Source organism: Podarcis bocagei, assembly GCF_964188305.1.
Source record: "Podarcis bocagei genome assembly, chromosome: 2".
Taxonomy (NCBI): domain Eukaryota; kingdom Metazoa; phylum Chordata; class Lepidosauria; order Squamata; family Lacertidae; genus Podarcis; species Podarcis bocagei.
Window position 1 is genome coordinate 29360180 of NC_138126.1, and position 16342 is coordinate 29376521.

The window sequence follows — 16342 nt, forward strand, 5'->3', positions numbered from 1 at the left end:
ATGTGTGTTTCTGACATTGAGCAATTGGGATAAATAATAATAATAAATAATAATAATAAATAATAATAATAATAATAATTTATTATTATTATTATTATTATTATTATTATTATTATTATTATTATTATTATTATTATTATTATTATTAATACCCCACCCATCTGGCTGAGATCATCCTCTGAGGCTCTTCTTTGTGTGCCTCCTCCATGAGAGGTCCAGAGGGTGGCAACATGAGAACAAGCCTTTTCTGTGGTAGCTCCCCATTTGTGGAATGTTCTCCTCAAAGAGATTCAGCTGGGGCTTTCACTACACACCTTTAGGCACCAGGTGAAAACATTCTTCTTCATTCAGGCCTTTGGCTGGTTGACATCCGAGGCCCTTTTAAATGTGTTGTGGAAGGGGAGATTACTGGTTTGTATTTTTAATATGTATTTAGTGTTTTTGTATTACGTTGTGAACTGCCCTGAGTTCTATGGATAAAGAGTGCTATACAAATAATAACAACAAAACAAAATCACAATACAAATGGGGCAGTTTCCTTGTTTATTTCTGTCTCTCACACACAAACAGAACAAAATTCCTGGTGAATTCTGTACAGATTTAGTTTTTAGCTCTACGCATCTGCAGAATAAACAAACTATTACTTATTAAAACAAGCTGTCATTCTTTAAATGGAGATTGTCATATTCTGTCATGTCACAAATTAAAGTCAAATTTCCCAAAAGCTCTGGGGCGGAGGGAAAGCAGGGCTAATTAGAACTAAAATATTAGGGTGGTTTACACAAGGCATTTAATTTAAGTCATTAAAATATTATTATTACTATTTTTAAAATGTGATTATCTTTGAAATGATTAGCTGAGATCCACTGAATCATCTTTTAACCATATGTAAACCAAGGAGGAGGAAGGCAAAGCCACATTTGTCTCGCCCCCTGTAGCGCCAGGAAGAAAAATGACGGATGCCAAACTACTTACCCAGAGTGCTTCATGTTTTGAGGTTTATCCATTCGGACTGCAAGTTTGATTTTCAGGTTCTGATCAGGACAGTTTTTGGAAACAACCATGTTGTGCCATTCTGATTGCTTGGGGCTGTTGGGTGTAGGATGAAGAACGACCTGAAGGAGACAAAGAAGAGAAACTTTTAGTATGGTGAGATTTAGAGAGGACAGAGAGTGCAGAGATACTGAGAGAGAAACACAATTCATTCTTGACTTTTGCAGTGTTTCTGGGCTGAGTTCAAAGTGTTGGCTTTGGGTCTCAGTATTTAAAACAGGCTGGGGCGAAATGCAACCCTCCAGGCCTTTCTGGCCCCCAGGATTTACCATTTCTCTAGGCCATGCCATGTCCCACCAACTCCAGGACAAGCCCTTCCATGAGAGATTTGCCTGTTTGGAAGATGTGCGTATTTATGTGTGAATAAGTGTGTGCATTTGTATAGAAACCTGTGGCTTTTGTCTGGCTGTAATGTAGCCTTTTCTACAAAGATAAGAGCCACTTCAAGCTTCACCCAGTTTTGCTTCTGGCACCTTCCGCCATCAAGGCTCCAGAAGGTTACTCTTGCAATATTGACTGACAAGATTCCTCTCCCGATTGTCTGCTTCTGTATGTACACACCTCTGCCATAGGGATGTCTAGTCAGGAGCATCCCAGGCCGTAAGAGTTTGGGGCCCACCCCTAGGTCTCAGTTTGGGCCCTGGTGATGTCACAGAGGGCAGGCCCCAGTGATGTCACTAAACAAAATCCCCACCCTATTCCATTCTTGTCCATATCCAAAGTGATTTCTAATGCCCGTTTCTATGGTTCCCAATTGGATTGTTTTACTGGGGAGCTGAGGAAGGGGAAAACCCACTGGAATGGGATTGGAAATTTCCCAATCCAGTGTTTTCTTTTCTTCTGCCTCTGAGGCAACCCGCTCACCCCACCGAGGTGTGGTTACTCAAACTGTACACAACCTTCAAAGTATAGTTGTACCATGGACCAGAGAATCTTGTATTAGGTGCTATAAGAGTGAATGTTTTTAAATATACCGAAAAGAAGGTGGTTTTTTATAAAACACCAAGTATGACTTCTAGTATGCTAATATATATGCTTTTGGTTGTGGTAGCATAAAAAGATGAAAAACAATGTGAAGGGAGAGAGGTTCATTTTATTGAATAAGATAAAGCTAAACGTTAAGCTACACTGTAAGTTAATGGAATGAGAACTGTTTTAAATACTTGAAGAGGATGAAAAGGTTAAGGAAATGATAACATTTTATAAAAAGCTATGGAAGGTTAGGGAGATGATTCCGAGGTGTGTGCTTTGACACAATTAAAAATATCTCAGGAAAACTATCCACGGTTTAATTAATAGCCTCCCCGCCCCCCTGAGGGTTTATTCTGTATCTTGTTTCTGATATATTATTTGTTTTTCTGTTTGGGTTCTTGAAGAGTAAAGACATGTTCCTATCATTTTTTACTTTTGGCACCTCTGTTTTCCATTTCAGTTTGTTCCAATGACTCAGGAGGTAAAATCTCATTATTAAGCTTCTTATTATTCTGCAGCAGGATTAATCTCCTCCTAATGCATTAACCTTTAAGGGCACGTACTCTCATTACTCAGATGATTTCTATCTTTTTCCTGACTTGCTGTATTTGCCTAATACTGACACACAACTTCATCTTCCTAATACTCCATCGATCTTGAACTCTGCTGCTGATTCAACAGACTATACCTTTTTTATTTCTGTAATGGGATTAAAACATCTCAAGCACTGATTGCAGCAACAGACCTAATTTCTGTTTAAATATGTAGCTCAAATCACTAAATGCTTCCTCTGAGTCCTCTGACTTCAGCAAATTATTATGTTAAATGAATATTTTCTTTGCCAAGTTAAAAATAACATAGAATTTTTTTCTTTCCTTTTTTAAAGTTATCCAAGACATAAAAACTTTAGAGGGCACCTCCCTGCTATGGCTACCCACTTAAAGGTTCTTTCCTACACAAGCTCCATGCCAAGTAAGAACTGAATTGACCCCAACAATCTCCTGTGGAGACCAACAGTATCTTGAGCCTAATTTTCATTCACATTTCAAATGGAATACATTTGTTTGTGAGCTGGCAGTTAGTAGCTATATTTGGTCAACTTTTCCTCTTCCAAACATATCAGAATAATGGACACGTCTAGCTCAGGCCTACACAACTTGCAACCCAAATGCAACTCAGATACAGCTCCAGCAGAAAACTGTGTTGTCACTTCTACTTAACAACGCAAACATATTTCAGATAGCTTCAAGATGTATTGTCTGCCTTCTGCCAGTGTGGTACAGTGGTCAGGTTTGTCGGACTAGGGCCTGGGAGTAAAAGGTAAAGGGACCCTTGACCATTAGGTCCAGTCGTGACCGACTCTGGGGTTGCAGTGCTCATCTCGCTTTACTGGCCGAGGGAGCTGGCGTACAGCTTCCGAGTCATGTGGCCAGTATGACTAAGCTGAGGCAGTGTGCCATGCAGCTCCTTAGGAGCAAGGGGTTTCTCTTGTTTGGTAGTAGTAAAGAACCCCCGGTTAAGGTTCTGGAAGCTCCATTGGGTTTCCTGGAGAGGAGAACCTAGGAGTTGGCTGCAAACTGAGCAGGTAAGCTCAGTCTCTATATAAATCATGCCCAAGGGTCATTACACCCACCATATTTGTAGTCTCAGGCAGGGAACAGAAAGAAGCTTATTGAGCCTTCATGGCTCCCCAAACATGCATGGACACTACGGGATTGGGCTGTTAGAAAAACCAAATGCCCGTTCTTCTCAGATTTCATGGAACAATGATTTGTGGCTTGTGGACATTATTGCTTCTTGCCATTATTGCTACAGCTAAATGGGAAGCATTGGGATAGCCGCTGAGCTACAGCTGAAATATTTTAAGTTCCAATCAAGCATGGAATTGGTCTCAAGAACACCTTTGGGTTTTTCCTCTTTCGGGGCTTCATTCTACTTTCAACTGCTTGGTTCGGCTACTTTTGGGACACTATTTTCTTCCTTCGCTCATCTGCAAAAAAACCCCTGGGCTGTATTTATTTGAAACGCTAAACCATGGGCATAATTCTCTCTTGGAATAAATAAAAACAAATCTCTAAACACACCTACTTGTCTATTCATCAGGGGGAAGACAACAGAGACGCCTTCTGCCCACTGTGGGAGACACTCCTCTCATAGTTGAGGGGAAGTGAAGGCATCTCTCAGTGTCTTCACCTTAAAAGGACCTGCTGTTTAAAGACACAGATGGTCCTTATGTCCAAATTCATGCTTAGAGTGTGTGTGAGGGGGGTGAGTGAAGAGAAAGCAGAGGCAGACATAGAATTCATTGGCAATTATGTCTGCCACCAAGACAAATTGTGCAGCTGCAGGCTCTGGAGAGAGCGAGGGGGAAAATCAATGATGACTAACTGAAGTGTCATAAAGCAACAGAGAAGGAACATTCAGGAGCACTCTGTGTGTAGCTGATAGCACCGGGGAACAAGCTGAATCACAAAAAGGGGAATTAGTGTTATGAACCTTAGCAGCTGGGGGGGGGGGAGAGAAAGGGGCAGGCTGCAGTTAATTCAGCAGGGCCTCTGTTGCCAAATTTAGCATGCTGAATTATTTACTGATCATCCAGCTGACATCACGAAATCAATCCCCAACATCCACAGCAGATCCTCCTGTCCCGGGCTGTTAAGGTGAAGTATTTTTCAGGACAGTCTGCAGCTTTGTATGTCTGCAACACAAGTTAGCTGAAGCTCAGGTAAATTTTAACAGCCTTACAATTTAGGCAATCCCATCTCTACTCTTATAGGGACGCGGGTGGCACTGTGGGTTAAACCACAGAGCCTAGGACTTGCTGATCAGAAGGTTGGCGGTTTGAATCCCCACGACGGGGTGAGCTCCTGTTGCTCGGTCCCTGCTCCTGCCCACCTAGCAGTTCGAAAGCACATCAAAGTGCAAGTAGATAAACAGGTACCGCTCCAGCGGGAAGGTAAACAGCGTTTTCGTGCACTGCTCTGGTTTGCCAGAAGCGGCTTAATCATGCTGGCCACATGACCTGTACACCGGCTCCCTCGGTCAATAAAGCGAGATGAGCGCTGCAACCCCAGAGTCGTTCACGACTGGACCTAATGGACAGGGGTCCCTTTACCTTTACCTATCTCTACTCTAAAACAAACACCTGGAAGAGGCCTGCATTGACTGGTGGCAATGTGTGAAGAGGATCTGACTTGATTTTTCACCCTTCTTTTCTTCATTGCAATAGCTTGCCTGAACTAAAATATGTCTTTGAATTGGTAAAAGAGAAATTAAGGATCAGTGTTCTACTTCAGCATCTTCTGTTAGACAAGGTGGGTTAAAGCATGTAGCCAAGATAGCTTACCCATCACTCGTGAGCTGAAGTGTGGACTAGGGAGACTTAATTTCACATCTCCCACCAATCTTCCTGAAGTTACGGCAGCAGTGCTTGTATATTGTCTTTTTAAATTGCCCATTGCTGTGTTCTCCATTTATTTTTTATTGTTAAATAAAGTGTACTTCATTGAAGCCTTGTCCCTAAGTGTGGTGACAGATACATCCTACAAATTTGGCTACCACACTTATAGTAAGCTCTTAAGTCAGGGGTTCTCAGAATTTCTACTCCCGGGGCCCGCTGGAGATGACTAAAGATTACTGAGGACAACTGGACACAAAATGGTAGTGCAGGAGCACAGCCAGTCACAAAATGGAGGCAGATGTTGATGGGTCATCTGGCAATTAGTGACATCATTTTCTATTGATACCTGTACAAAAGCCCTCTTTTGAAATTGCTAAATTCTTTGCCACAGAAGTTTCCTTGTGGCGAAGAGTTCCATAGGTACTGTGAAGTCAGTGTCGCTGTTTTAGACAGTGGTATAGGTTTTTTATTTTATATTTTTCGCTCTCCCTATGCCCCTCAAAGTATTTTTTACTCATTCATTGCCATTTCTTCTTTTCTCTCTTTCATATTACACCTTAGCCCCCTGCAACTGCCAGTTTCTTTTATCCCTTCTCCCTGCTCCTTTTACACACACTTTTTTCTCCTTTTTTATCCCCTTCCTTTCTATTCCCAGTGTGTTATTATTATTATTAAGCTGATTTTAAAAGAAATCCATCTTTTACCTTTCCTCCTACGTTCCTCCAACACCCCCTCTGGCCTCACGAGAATTCATCAATATTTTAGTGTGATTTTCTTCTAATATACACATATTCGTGTGCAATTTTGTATAATAGACACATCTTTGTAAAGCAATTTCGCCTAATAAGATTTTGGTATGTTATGTTCACTAATATCTGCATTTTTATTTACCCTAATAAATGCATTACTTGGCCTACTTTACTGCAAAATTTGGAAATGTGTGAAATTTTGAAGGATGGCTGGGTTTCAGTTCGAATATTGTTTCAGAAAGTGCAAATTACGTCGGTTTGGCATTAAATAGGAACTGCCTTGGATTTCTCCCCCATCCTTAGTCGCTGGTGCTTTTGCTAGCCCAACTAGGAGATGGGTCAGGTGAGTGAGGAGGTGCTAAGGCCTACTGGTGGCCTCTAACCCACCTTTTGTGGGTATGTCTAATTGGGTGTGTAGCTGTGCACCAACAATTTAGACATAATGGCTTCAAGCTATAAGAAAGGAGATTCCGACTAAACATCAGGAATAGCTTTCTGACTGTAAGAGCTGTTCAACCGTGGAACAGATTCCCCCGGGGGTCTCATCCAGCCCTACAATTCTATGATTCTATGTGCAACACACACACCACACTTTATTTGAAACAAAGACTTCAACCAATCTCTTCTCTGAAATTCTTTAGTGACCGTGATGCTTACAAGGAACCAATCTAGCTCCTTCTTTCCCAGCTCAGAAAGCTTGTCTTTTAGCTCTAGAACAAACTCTGTCCTCCTTTTCTGTTCTGCAAGTGTGCATTTATGTGTTTTATGTGCTTTCCCAACAGCTGCCAATATTACTGTATTTTTTGCTCTATAAGACTCACTTTTTCCCTCCTAAAAGGGGGAAATGTGTGTGCGTCTTATGGAGCGAATGCAAGCTGCGCAGCTATCACAGAAGCCAGAACAGCAAGAGGGATTGCTGCTTTCACTGTGCAGTGATCCCTCTTGCTGTTCTGGTTTCTGAGATTCAGAATATTTTTTTTCTTGTTTTCCTCCTCCAAAAACTAGTCTTGTGGTCTGGTGAATCTTATAGAGCGAAAAATACAGTACTTCCTTGTCTGGGGACGTTCGGTAGGCTGCAGTTCTTAAAAAGCTATGCCAGAGATGAAATCTTCTAATTTGCAGCACTGCGGGTTAGAAAGCCTGTGTTCTTTTGAGACCTGGTTTCATAAAACCGCTACACCTGATGGGCGGCGGGGTTTTCCTTCTCCTGCAAAGCAAAGCTGAAGAAGCATCACTGCCCTTACCCGCCCGAGTTCTTTGTCTTCTAAAGCCAGCACGCCGGTGCTCTCGGTAAACAGCTTCACCTTCACTGCTGGAAGGGCGTGCGTCGTGCTAAAGTCACCTTGAGTCCCCCATCTGTGAAAACATCCAAGATGGAGAAAAAGCGTGAGGCAAGAAACACAGTCTGCCAACCCAGCCCTGTCACCTTGGGGTGGAAAAGGTTAATGCAAATGTCACCAACTGTCTTAGGCATTAAAAAAGCAACAGGAGTGACATTGTGCTAATTAATTAAGTTGGTAAGAAAAACTGTAAGACAACAACTCTGCAATATCACAAAGCTTCCTCTGGGAAGGCAACAGAATAGCATGAAGCAAAAGCTCGAAGAACACACACATCCACACGCGCCACGGATACACAAATGCGCTTTTATTTATTTTTGCAAGTGAGTAAAATAAACCTGATGAACATAATTTAGCACTGAAACTTCACACAGAGGTTGCAGAGCCATCTGGATACTTACCTGTCTGCCACTGCCAATTTTCTAGAGAAAGAGGTGCCGTAACTCATCATGAACCCTTGTTCTCCCCAAATTTGCAATGGCGCCCACCTGAGAGGTGCCAAAACTGAGTTCCGGCAAGTTCCAGCTGAAAAAAAAGCCCTTCCTGTCTCCCATTACTGAAATAGCAGAGTGGTTGCAGACAATAGGAGTCTAGTAAACAAGGCATCTAGGCACACAAGAGGCCTGCTCAGGCATCACTCAGCATTAGAACCAACATGGATACAGCAAGGTTGCCTCTTCCAGGGTTCTGACTTGTGTGGGGATCCTTCACAGAGGCAAAAGGTTCCCCATTGGCAGACGTTCACCTTATTGGCTGTGGGGCAAGGGAAAAACAGCACAGGTAAGGTAAAGGACCCCTGGACAGTTAAGACCAGTCAAAGGCGACTATGGGGTGTGGCGCTCACCTCACTTCAGGTGGAGGGAGCTGGTGTTTGTCCACAGACAACTTTCCCGGTCATGTGGTCAGCATGTCTAAACCGCTTCTGGCGCAATGGAACACCGTGACAGAAACAAGAGCGCACAGAAAAGCCATTTACCTTCCTGCCACAGCGGTAACTATTTATCTACTCGCACTGGTGTGCTTTTGAACTGCTAGGTTGGTAGAAGCTGGGACAGAGCAATGGGAGCTCACCACCGCTGTGCAGCTTTGAACCGCCGACCTTCTGACCAGCAAGCCCAAGAGGCTCAGTGGTTTAGGCCACAGCGCAACAGCACAATCTCGGAGTCAGGGCTTAATGTTGAGCCCCGTACCCCCACTCTATCTGTGTATAGTGTTGGATGCTGGGATGCCAAAGAAGGATGGCCAGAATGGCCAGTTCTAGTGCTTCATTAAAGAATGTAGGGTATAAATAATAAAATTATTAATTATTCTTTACAGCAAAGCAGCCTGCCAGTTCTCCTAGCCTTTGCGGGCGCGGGACGGACACCACAGCAAGGAGATGGCTTGTTTGTGCCCAAGCAAACGTGCACAAATTCTTCATACACAAAGGAGTATATGTCACTTTGTCTAGGACTTCCCATCACTTCACCTGCCCAGATGAGGGCATAGGTGGCAAATACCCAGAGATAGATCCCATTTCTGAGCTCAGAGCCTAGCACTGATAAGGATAACATCAAGTAAGCCAGTTAGCTTATGTCAAAGCAAGTGAACATAAACATATATGAGCTTATTGCTTCAACCACCCCCAATTAATTGTGGGTTTATCTTGACCACCAATATAATAATAATAATAATAATAATTTATTATTTATACCCCGCCCATCTGGCTGGGCCTCCCCAGCCACTCTGGGCGGCTTCCATAAAAACCAAAAATACAGTAAAATGTCACACGTTAAAAACTTCCCTGAACAGGGCTGCCTTAAGATGTCTCCTGAATGTCAGATAGTTGTTTATCGCTTTGACATCTGCTGGAAGGGCGTTCCACAGGGCGGGCGCCACTACCGAGAAGGCCCTCTGCCTGGTTCCCTGTAGCTTTGCTTCTCGCAGTGAGGGAACCGCCAGAAGGCCCTCGGCGCTGGACCTCAGCGTCCGGGCAGACTGATGGGGGTGGAGACGCTCCTTCAGGTATACTGGACCGAGGCCGTTTAGGGCTTTAAAGGTCAGCACCAACACTTTGAATTGTGCTCGGAAACGTACTGGGAGCCAATGCAGGTCTTTCAAGACCGGTGTTATATGGTCTCGGCGGCCGCTCCCAGTCACCAGTCTAGCTGCCGCATTCTGGATTAGTTGTAGTTTCCGCGTCACCTTCAAAGGTAGCCCCACGTAGAGCGCATTGCAGTAGTCCAAGCGGGAGATAACCAGAGCATGCACCACTCTGGCGAGACAGTCCGCAGGCAGATAGGGTCTCAGCCTACGTACCAGATGGAGCTGGTAAACAGCTGCCCTGGACACAGATTTGACCTGTGCCTCCATGGACAGCTGTGAGTCCAAAATGACTCCCAGGCTGCGCACCTGGTCCTTCAGGGGCACAGTTACCCCATTCAGGACCAGGGAATCCTCCACACCTGCCCGCCTCCTGTCCCCCAAAAACAGTACTTCTGTCTTGTCAGGATTCAACCTCAATCTGTTAGCCGCCATCCATCCTCCAACCGCCTCCAGGCACTCACACAGGACCTTCACCGCCTTCACTGGTTCTGATTTAAAAGAGAGGTAGAGCTGGGTGTCATCCGCATACTGATGAACACCCAGCCCAAACCTCCTGATGATCTCTCCCAGCGGCTTCATATAGATGTTAAAAAGCATGGGGGAGAGGACAGAACCCTGAGGCACCCCACAAGTGAGGGCCCAAGGGTCTGAACACTCATCCCCCACCACCACTTTCTGAACACGGCCCAGGAGGAAGGAGCGGAACCACTGTATAACAGTGCCCCCAGCTCCCAGCCCCTCAAGACGGTCCAGAAGGATGCTATGGTCGATGGTATCAAACGCCGCTGAGAGATCCAGCAGAACTAGGAAACAGCTCTCACCTTTGTCCCTAGCCCGCCGGAGATCATCAACCAGTGCGACCAAGGCAGTTTCAGTCCCATGATGAGGCCTGAATCCCGACTGGAAGGGATCCAAATGGTCCGCTTCTTCCAGGCGTGCCTGGAGTTGTTCAGCAACCACTCGCTCAATCACCTTGCCCAGGAATGGAAGATTTGAGACTGGGCGATAGTTGGCCATCGTGGCCGCATCTAAAGATGGTTTTTTAAGAAGCGGTTTAATAACCGCCTCTTTCAGCGGGTCTGGGAAGGCTCCCTCACGGAGGGAAGCATTCACCACCCCACGAAGCCCATCGCCCAGTCCTTCCCGGCTAGCTTTTATAAGCCAGGATGGGCAAGGATCCAGGAGACAGGTGGTTGGTTTCACTCGTCCAAGCAGCCTGTCCACATCCTCGGGGTTTGCAAAGCTGCTTGAACAGTTCAGCTTTGGTTCAACACAATTGTACCTTCTAATACTGCCTTTGAAACTCACCCAGAAACTCCAGCGGGTGCAGAATGCCGCAGCGAGGCTCCTTACGGGGTCCTTGCTGCGAAATCACATTTATCCAGTGCTTTACCAGCTGCACTGGCTCCCGGCAGAGTACAGGGTCAGGTTTAAGGTGCTGGTTTTGACCTTTAAAGCCCTATGCGGCCTAGGACCCTCGTACCTACAGGACCGCCTCTCCTGGTATGCCCCGCAGAGGAACTTAAGGTCCATAAATAACAACACTTTGGAGGTCCCAAGCCACAAGGAGTTTTGATTGGTTTCAACTAGGGCCAGGGCCTTTTCAGCACTGGCCCCGACATGGTGGAACGCTCTGTCACAAGAGACCAGGGCTCTGCGAGATTTGACATCTTTCCACAGGGCCTGCAAGATGGAGCTGTTCTGCATGGCCTTCAGCTTAGACTCACTCTGACCCCTTATATGGAATTTGGTATATAAATTTTCCCTTGGCTTTTTTTGCTGGCCCATGTAGGACCAGCATCGATAGCTGGCTCAGGTGAATATCTGATGTTTCGTCCCTTTATGGTCTTGATTTATGGGCTACTACTAAAATGAGGCTGCATTTTAAGCTGTATTTTAAGCCGTATTTTAATTAACTGTTTGTTTGTTTGTTTGTTGTTTCTATTACATTTTATTGTAATTCATATTTGGTGTTAGCTGCCCTGAGCCCAGCCCTGGCCAAGGAGGGTGGGGTATAAATAAAAATTTATGATGATGATGCCAAAAAATTGTTAAATACAATTTGGGATCTTTGGGCAGTTGAATCAGGCCAATAGACAGTCTGACCCCCTCCTTTGGTGATCCTCATAGAACTCTGGCCCAGTGATTGCCATTTGATTTTGAATTGATTTTAGAATATTGATTTTAGAATGCTGTGTTACTTTTATTGCTGCTAGCCGCTCTGAGCCAGGCTCCGGCTGGGGAGGGTGGGATATAAATAAAATTTTATTATTATTATTATTATTATTATTCATCCAGAATCCTGTTCTCATAGTGGCCAACCAGATATCAAAGGGAAGCCCTCAAGAAGCATCCGAGCACCTGCTGGAGTTTCCAAACACTCTTCAAGGACAGCCCCGCAAAGAGTACACTGCAGTGGTCCAATTTGGATGTGACCAGGACATGACTAACATTTTGTACTATTCAGTCCACTTTATCCTGAGCCACTTGTGGTACCCTGTAAATCCTTTAGCACTTTTGTCAGAGGAGGAGTGTTCAGGATGCTGGACTTAGAACATTCTCTGCCTTATTGGTTCATTCCAGTTTAACAATTCATAGCAGGATTCTACTCTCCAGCTTTGGAGAGATCACAGGGAACTTTTCATTATGGCTGTGATTGATTTTCAATAATCTTCACAGCTCATTTAATTTTGTTTCTCGAACTTCCAAGCTGCGCTAACATTTTTATTTTTTTTAAACAAACGGTTCATTTGGTCTCGGGAAGGTAGGCAGTTCTCTCCTCTCCCCATCTCTCACGTAATGAAACTCACCTACAGCTTAATAAATCTTGAGAAATAGCCTTAATATTGCCATTCTGTGTAAAGAGACACCAGAAAGAACATTGTGGCCCAGCTCTCTCCTGTTTCCTCATGTCCTCCAGTTTCTTGAAGGAAAACAGGGGCACTCCGTTGCATGAGTTGGTGGAAGGAGGGGCCCTGTTTTGCAGCCCAGAGGCATGGCTCAATGGATAATGGTGGGTCTTGAGCAGGGAACCTGTGGCGCTCCAGGTGCTGTTGGACTTCAGCACCCATCAGCCTCAGCCAGCAAAGCCAGTGGATAGGCATGATAGGAGTTGTAGTCCTGCAACATCTGGCAAACCATAGGTTTCCCATTCCTGGACTAGTGGCTTAAACTTTTCAGAAATGCTGAAGTTGTTGGGAGAAAAACTATCTGTACTTTCTCATCATGAGAGAGCCAGTGTGGTGTAGTGGTTAAGAGCGGTAGACTCGTAATCTGGTGAGCCGGGTTCGCTTCCCCGCTCCTGCACACGAAGCTGCTGGGTGACCTTGGGCTAGTCACACTTCTCTGAAGTCTCTCAGCCCCACTCACCTCACAGAGTGTTTGTTGTGGGAGAGGAAGGGAAAGGAGATTGTTAGCCGCTTTGAGACTCCTTAGGGTAGTGATAAAGTGGGATATCAAATCCAAACTCTTCTTCATCAAACCCAAACTTTTTTACAATTTAAACAGGGGGGCTGGGATGCCCCTGTTTCAAGTGTTGTTACTTTCTGCTTGAGATTTCACTTTTTATTAGGATGCAACCCTATGCAGCATTTACTTGAGAAACAGTCCACTCTGTTGGACCTTGGAGAAAACAGGCTTGCCGTTCTGCTTGCAGAGGTCTGTGGAGCATAATGCCCTTTTAGACATACATGTTTCTACTTGTGGCGCGAATATCTCCAGTGTGGTACACAGCTTGTACTCAGTCCCTCTCCTTGTGGCGCACAAAAGTAATTGTGGGTTAACCTCTAAGGACTGACAAGTATGAATAGCAGTACATAATGTTTCTGAGCTGTAAGATTGTGTTTTTAAAAACTTCCGACTATTAACTCTGTCTGGCATTTTAAAACATGAGGAGAAGAAAGTTTCGAAAGTTTTGGCCTTATCAAAAACAGAAAATATTTGAAAAACTATGTGGGATGTGATACTTTCTCCTTAAGCAGGGATCTGTGGTCCTCCAGATGTTGGCTCCAATTCCCACCATCCCCAGCCAAGCCTAGCTTAGGAGTTGGGGATGACGGAAGTTGTAGGCCAACAACATCTGGAAGGCCACAGGTTCTCCACTCCCAACCTAAAGTGAACATTTACAAGCCCACTAAGTTTGAAATCACCATTTAAATGGTTCTGACCAATTACATTCTGTACTGATGGTTGCCTTTTCTGCAATCCTCGAAGTTGAGATATGTGCATTAAAGGGAAACGGAAAGCATACATCGTGCATTCAAGTTGCCAGCATTCAACGGAAAGATGGTTGGATGTGACTGTGTGCAGGCACATAAAGCAAAACACAGATGGTGAAACTAATTTTAGGGCTACCAGAAAAGGCAGTATTGCTCTAAGCGGTTTGTTTCCTTGACAATATCTCACTGCGTGCTTCTTAACCCATAGAATAGCACTGTTTCCTAGATTTGCAGACGCTCAGAATGCGGCATTTGCTACTTATGATACACAGCCTTCAGCAGGCCTGCATAACAGCCGTCTCAATTAACTTTAGGTTGGTGATCTATGCGTGAATGATTGAAAACATCCAGATTGGTTTCCCACCCCCAGGAGTGACAAAACTATTGGGCTCAGTTGCTGAATGCTGTGCATTACTTCTTTAACCCAGTGTTTCCCAACCGGTGTTCCGCGGCACACTAGTGTACCGTGAGACGTCGGCTGGTGTGCCGTGGGAGGGAGGCGGGCGAGTCGGGTGGTGAGAGGCGGCGGCGGCGAGGATCCGCGTCGAGCCGGGGGCGGCTCCGCGGTGGTGGTGCCGAGCGGCGGGGCAGCGCGTGCAAAAGGGAGGAGCGCGAGACAGCAGAGGAGGAGGAGGCCGGCATGTCCGGGCAGCAGCAGCAACAACACCCGCCGCCGCCCCCTCCTCCGCCCGCTATCGCCGCCACCACCACAACAGCCGCCGCCGCCTCAGCTGCCGCCGTCCCTCAGTCCCTCGCTCTGCTGCCTCCTCCCCCCCCACCCCCAAAGCTTGGAGGTTCCCCGGCAAGGGGGAGGGAAAAAAATTAAAAACTTTCACTTTCGTGCGTCCCTCCCGGCGTGACGCTGCGCGCTGACGTCACGGGGCTGTAATGGTGGTGTGCCGCGAGATTTTTTTCATTAAACAGGTGTGCCGTTGCCCAAAAAAGATTGGGAAACACTGCTTTAACCTTCTGTCACTTCTCTACAGTGGCACCCCATTTCCTAGGTCCTGTGCAAGTAAATGAGGCCCAAAGTGAAAGAAATGACATATACATATACATATACATATACATATACATATACATATACATATACATATACATATACACACACATACATACGTAGAGGTATGTAAAACCTCCTATTTATTCTCATAAGATTGGCATTGGACGTGTGATATATTTATGCAAAGGAAAATACAGTCGTACCTTGGAAGTTGAATGGAATTCGTTCCGGAAGTCTGTTCGACTTCCAAAACTTTCGGAAACCAAAGCATTGCTTCTGATTGGCTGCAGGAAGCTCCTGCAGCCAATCGGAAGCTCCGTTGGACGTTTGGCTTCGAAAAATAGTTTGCAAACCGGAAAAGTCACTTCTGGGTTTACGACGTTCAGCAGCCAAAACATTTGGGAAATAAGCTGTTTGAAAACCAAGGTAAGACTGCATGTGATTTGCGGAAGGCTTGACATTTCCGCAAATCTTCGATACCTCCCTCTCTATGGAGGCGCAGATTACAGCTATAACAAAGGCGGCATTTTTTCATCTCCGCCAAGCTAAGCAGTTGGCTCCTTATCTCTCTCGCCCTGACCTAGCCACTGTGATCCACGCGACGGTCACCTCCAGACTGGATTATTGTAACTCGCTCTACGTGGGGCTGCCCTTGAGACTGACCCAGAAACTCCAGCGGGTGCAGAATGCCGCGGCGAGACTCCTTATGGGGTCTTCACTGCGAGATCATATCCATCCGGTACTATACCAGCTGCACTGGCTCCCGGTGGAGTACAGGATCAGGTTTAAGGTGCTGGTTTTAACCTTTAAAGCCCTATACGGCCTAGGACCCTCGTACCTACGGGACCGCCTCTCCTGGTATGTCCCACAGAGAAATTTACGGTCTGCAAATAAAAACACCCTAAAGATCCCAAGCCACAGAGAGGTTAGGCTGGCCTCAACTAGAGCCAGGGCTTTCTCGGCCACGGCTCCAATCTGGTGGAACGCTCTGTCACAAGAGACTAGGGCCCTGCAGGACTTGACATCCTTCCGCAGGGCCTGCAAGACAGAGCTGTTCCACCAGGCCTTTTGTCAGGGCGCAGCCTGACCCCCTCCTCTGGCAATCTGCACAAAATGTTGCTTGATGGTTGCCATTAATTTGATTTTAATTTGATTTAATTAATTTTATAATGAATGTTTTAGAATGTTGGATTATTTTGATTGTTGTTAGCCGCCCTGAGCCCAGATTCGGCTGGGGAGGGCGGGATATAAATAAAATTTATTATTATTATTATTATTATTATTATTATTATTATTATTATTAATACTAGAAGGAATTCAACATCACACAAAGGTGTTTGTTTCATCACGGCAGACACGGTATGGCTTGCCGGATGGAACAATCCCCCCTCTCTAAATAGTAGTTCTGAGAACCAGGAGTTGCTGGTACCATCTACCTGGACCAGGAGAGGAGCCTGGCCTCTTTGGACCTCTTATGTCTTGTGATACCCAGGCCAGGTGTTTAGCAACACACTTCAAGATCA

General features: G+C 45.4%; 1 protein-coding gene across 8 annotated transcripts in view; it reads right to left on the reverse strand.

Annotated features, from left to right (window-relative positions):
• Positions 1-16342, reverse strand: part of CADPS (calcium dependent secretion activator) — a 357825-nt gene that overhangs the window by 178751 nt on the left and 162732 nt on the right. For all 8 annotated transcript variants that reach the window (XM_081183972.1, XM_081183969.1, XM_081183968.1 and 5 more), the window contains exons 7-8: positions 7419-7530; positions 976-1115 (exon numbers count right to left, since the gene is read on the reverse strand). In XM_081183972.1, coding sequence (XP_081040098.1) covers positions 976-1115; positions 7419-7530 — 252 coding nt within the window. The remainder of the gene's footprint in view (positions 1-975; positions 1116-7418; positions 7531-16342) is intronic.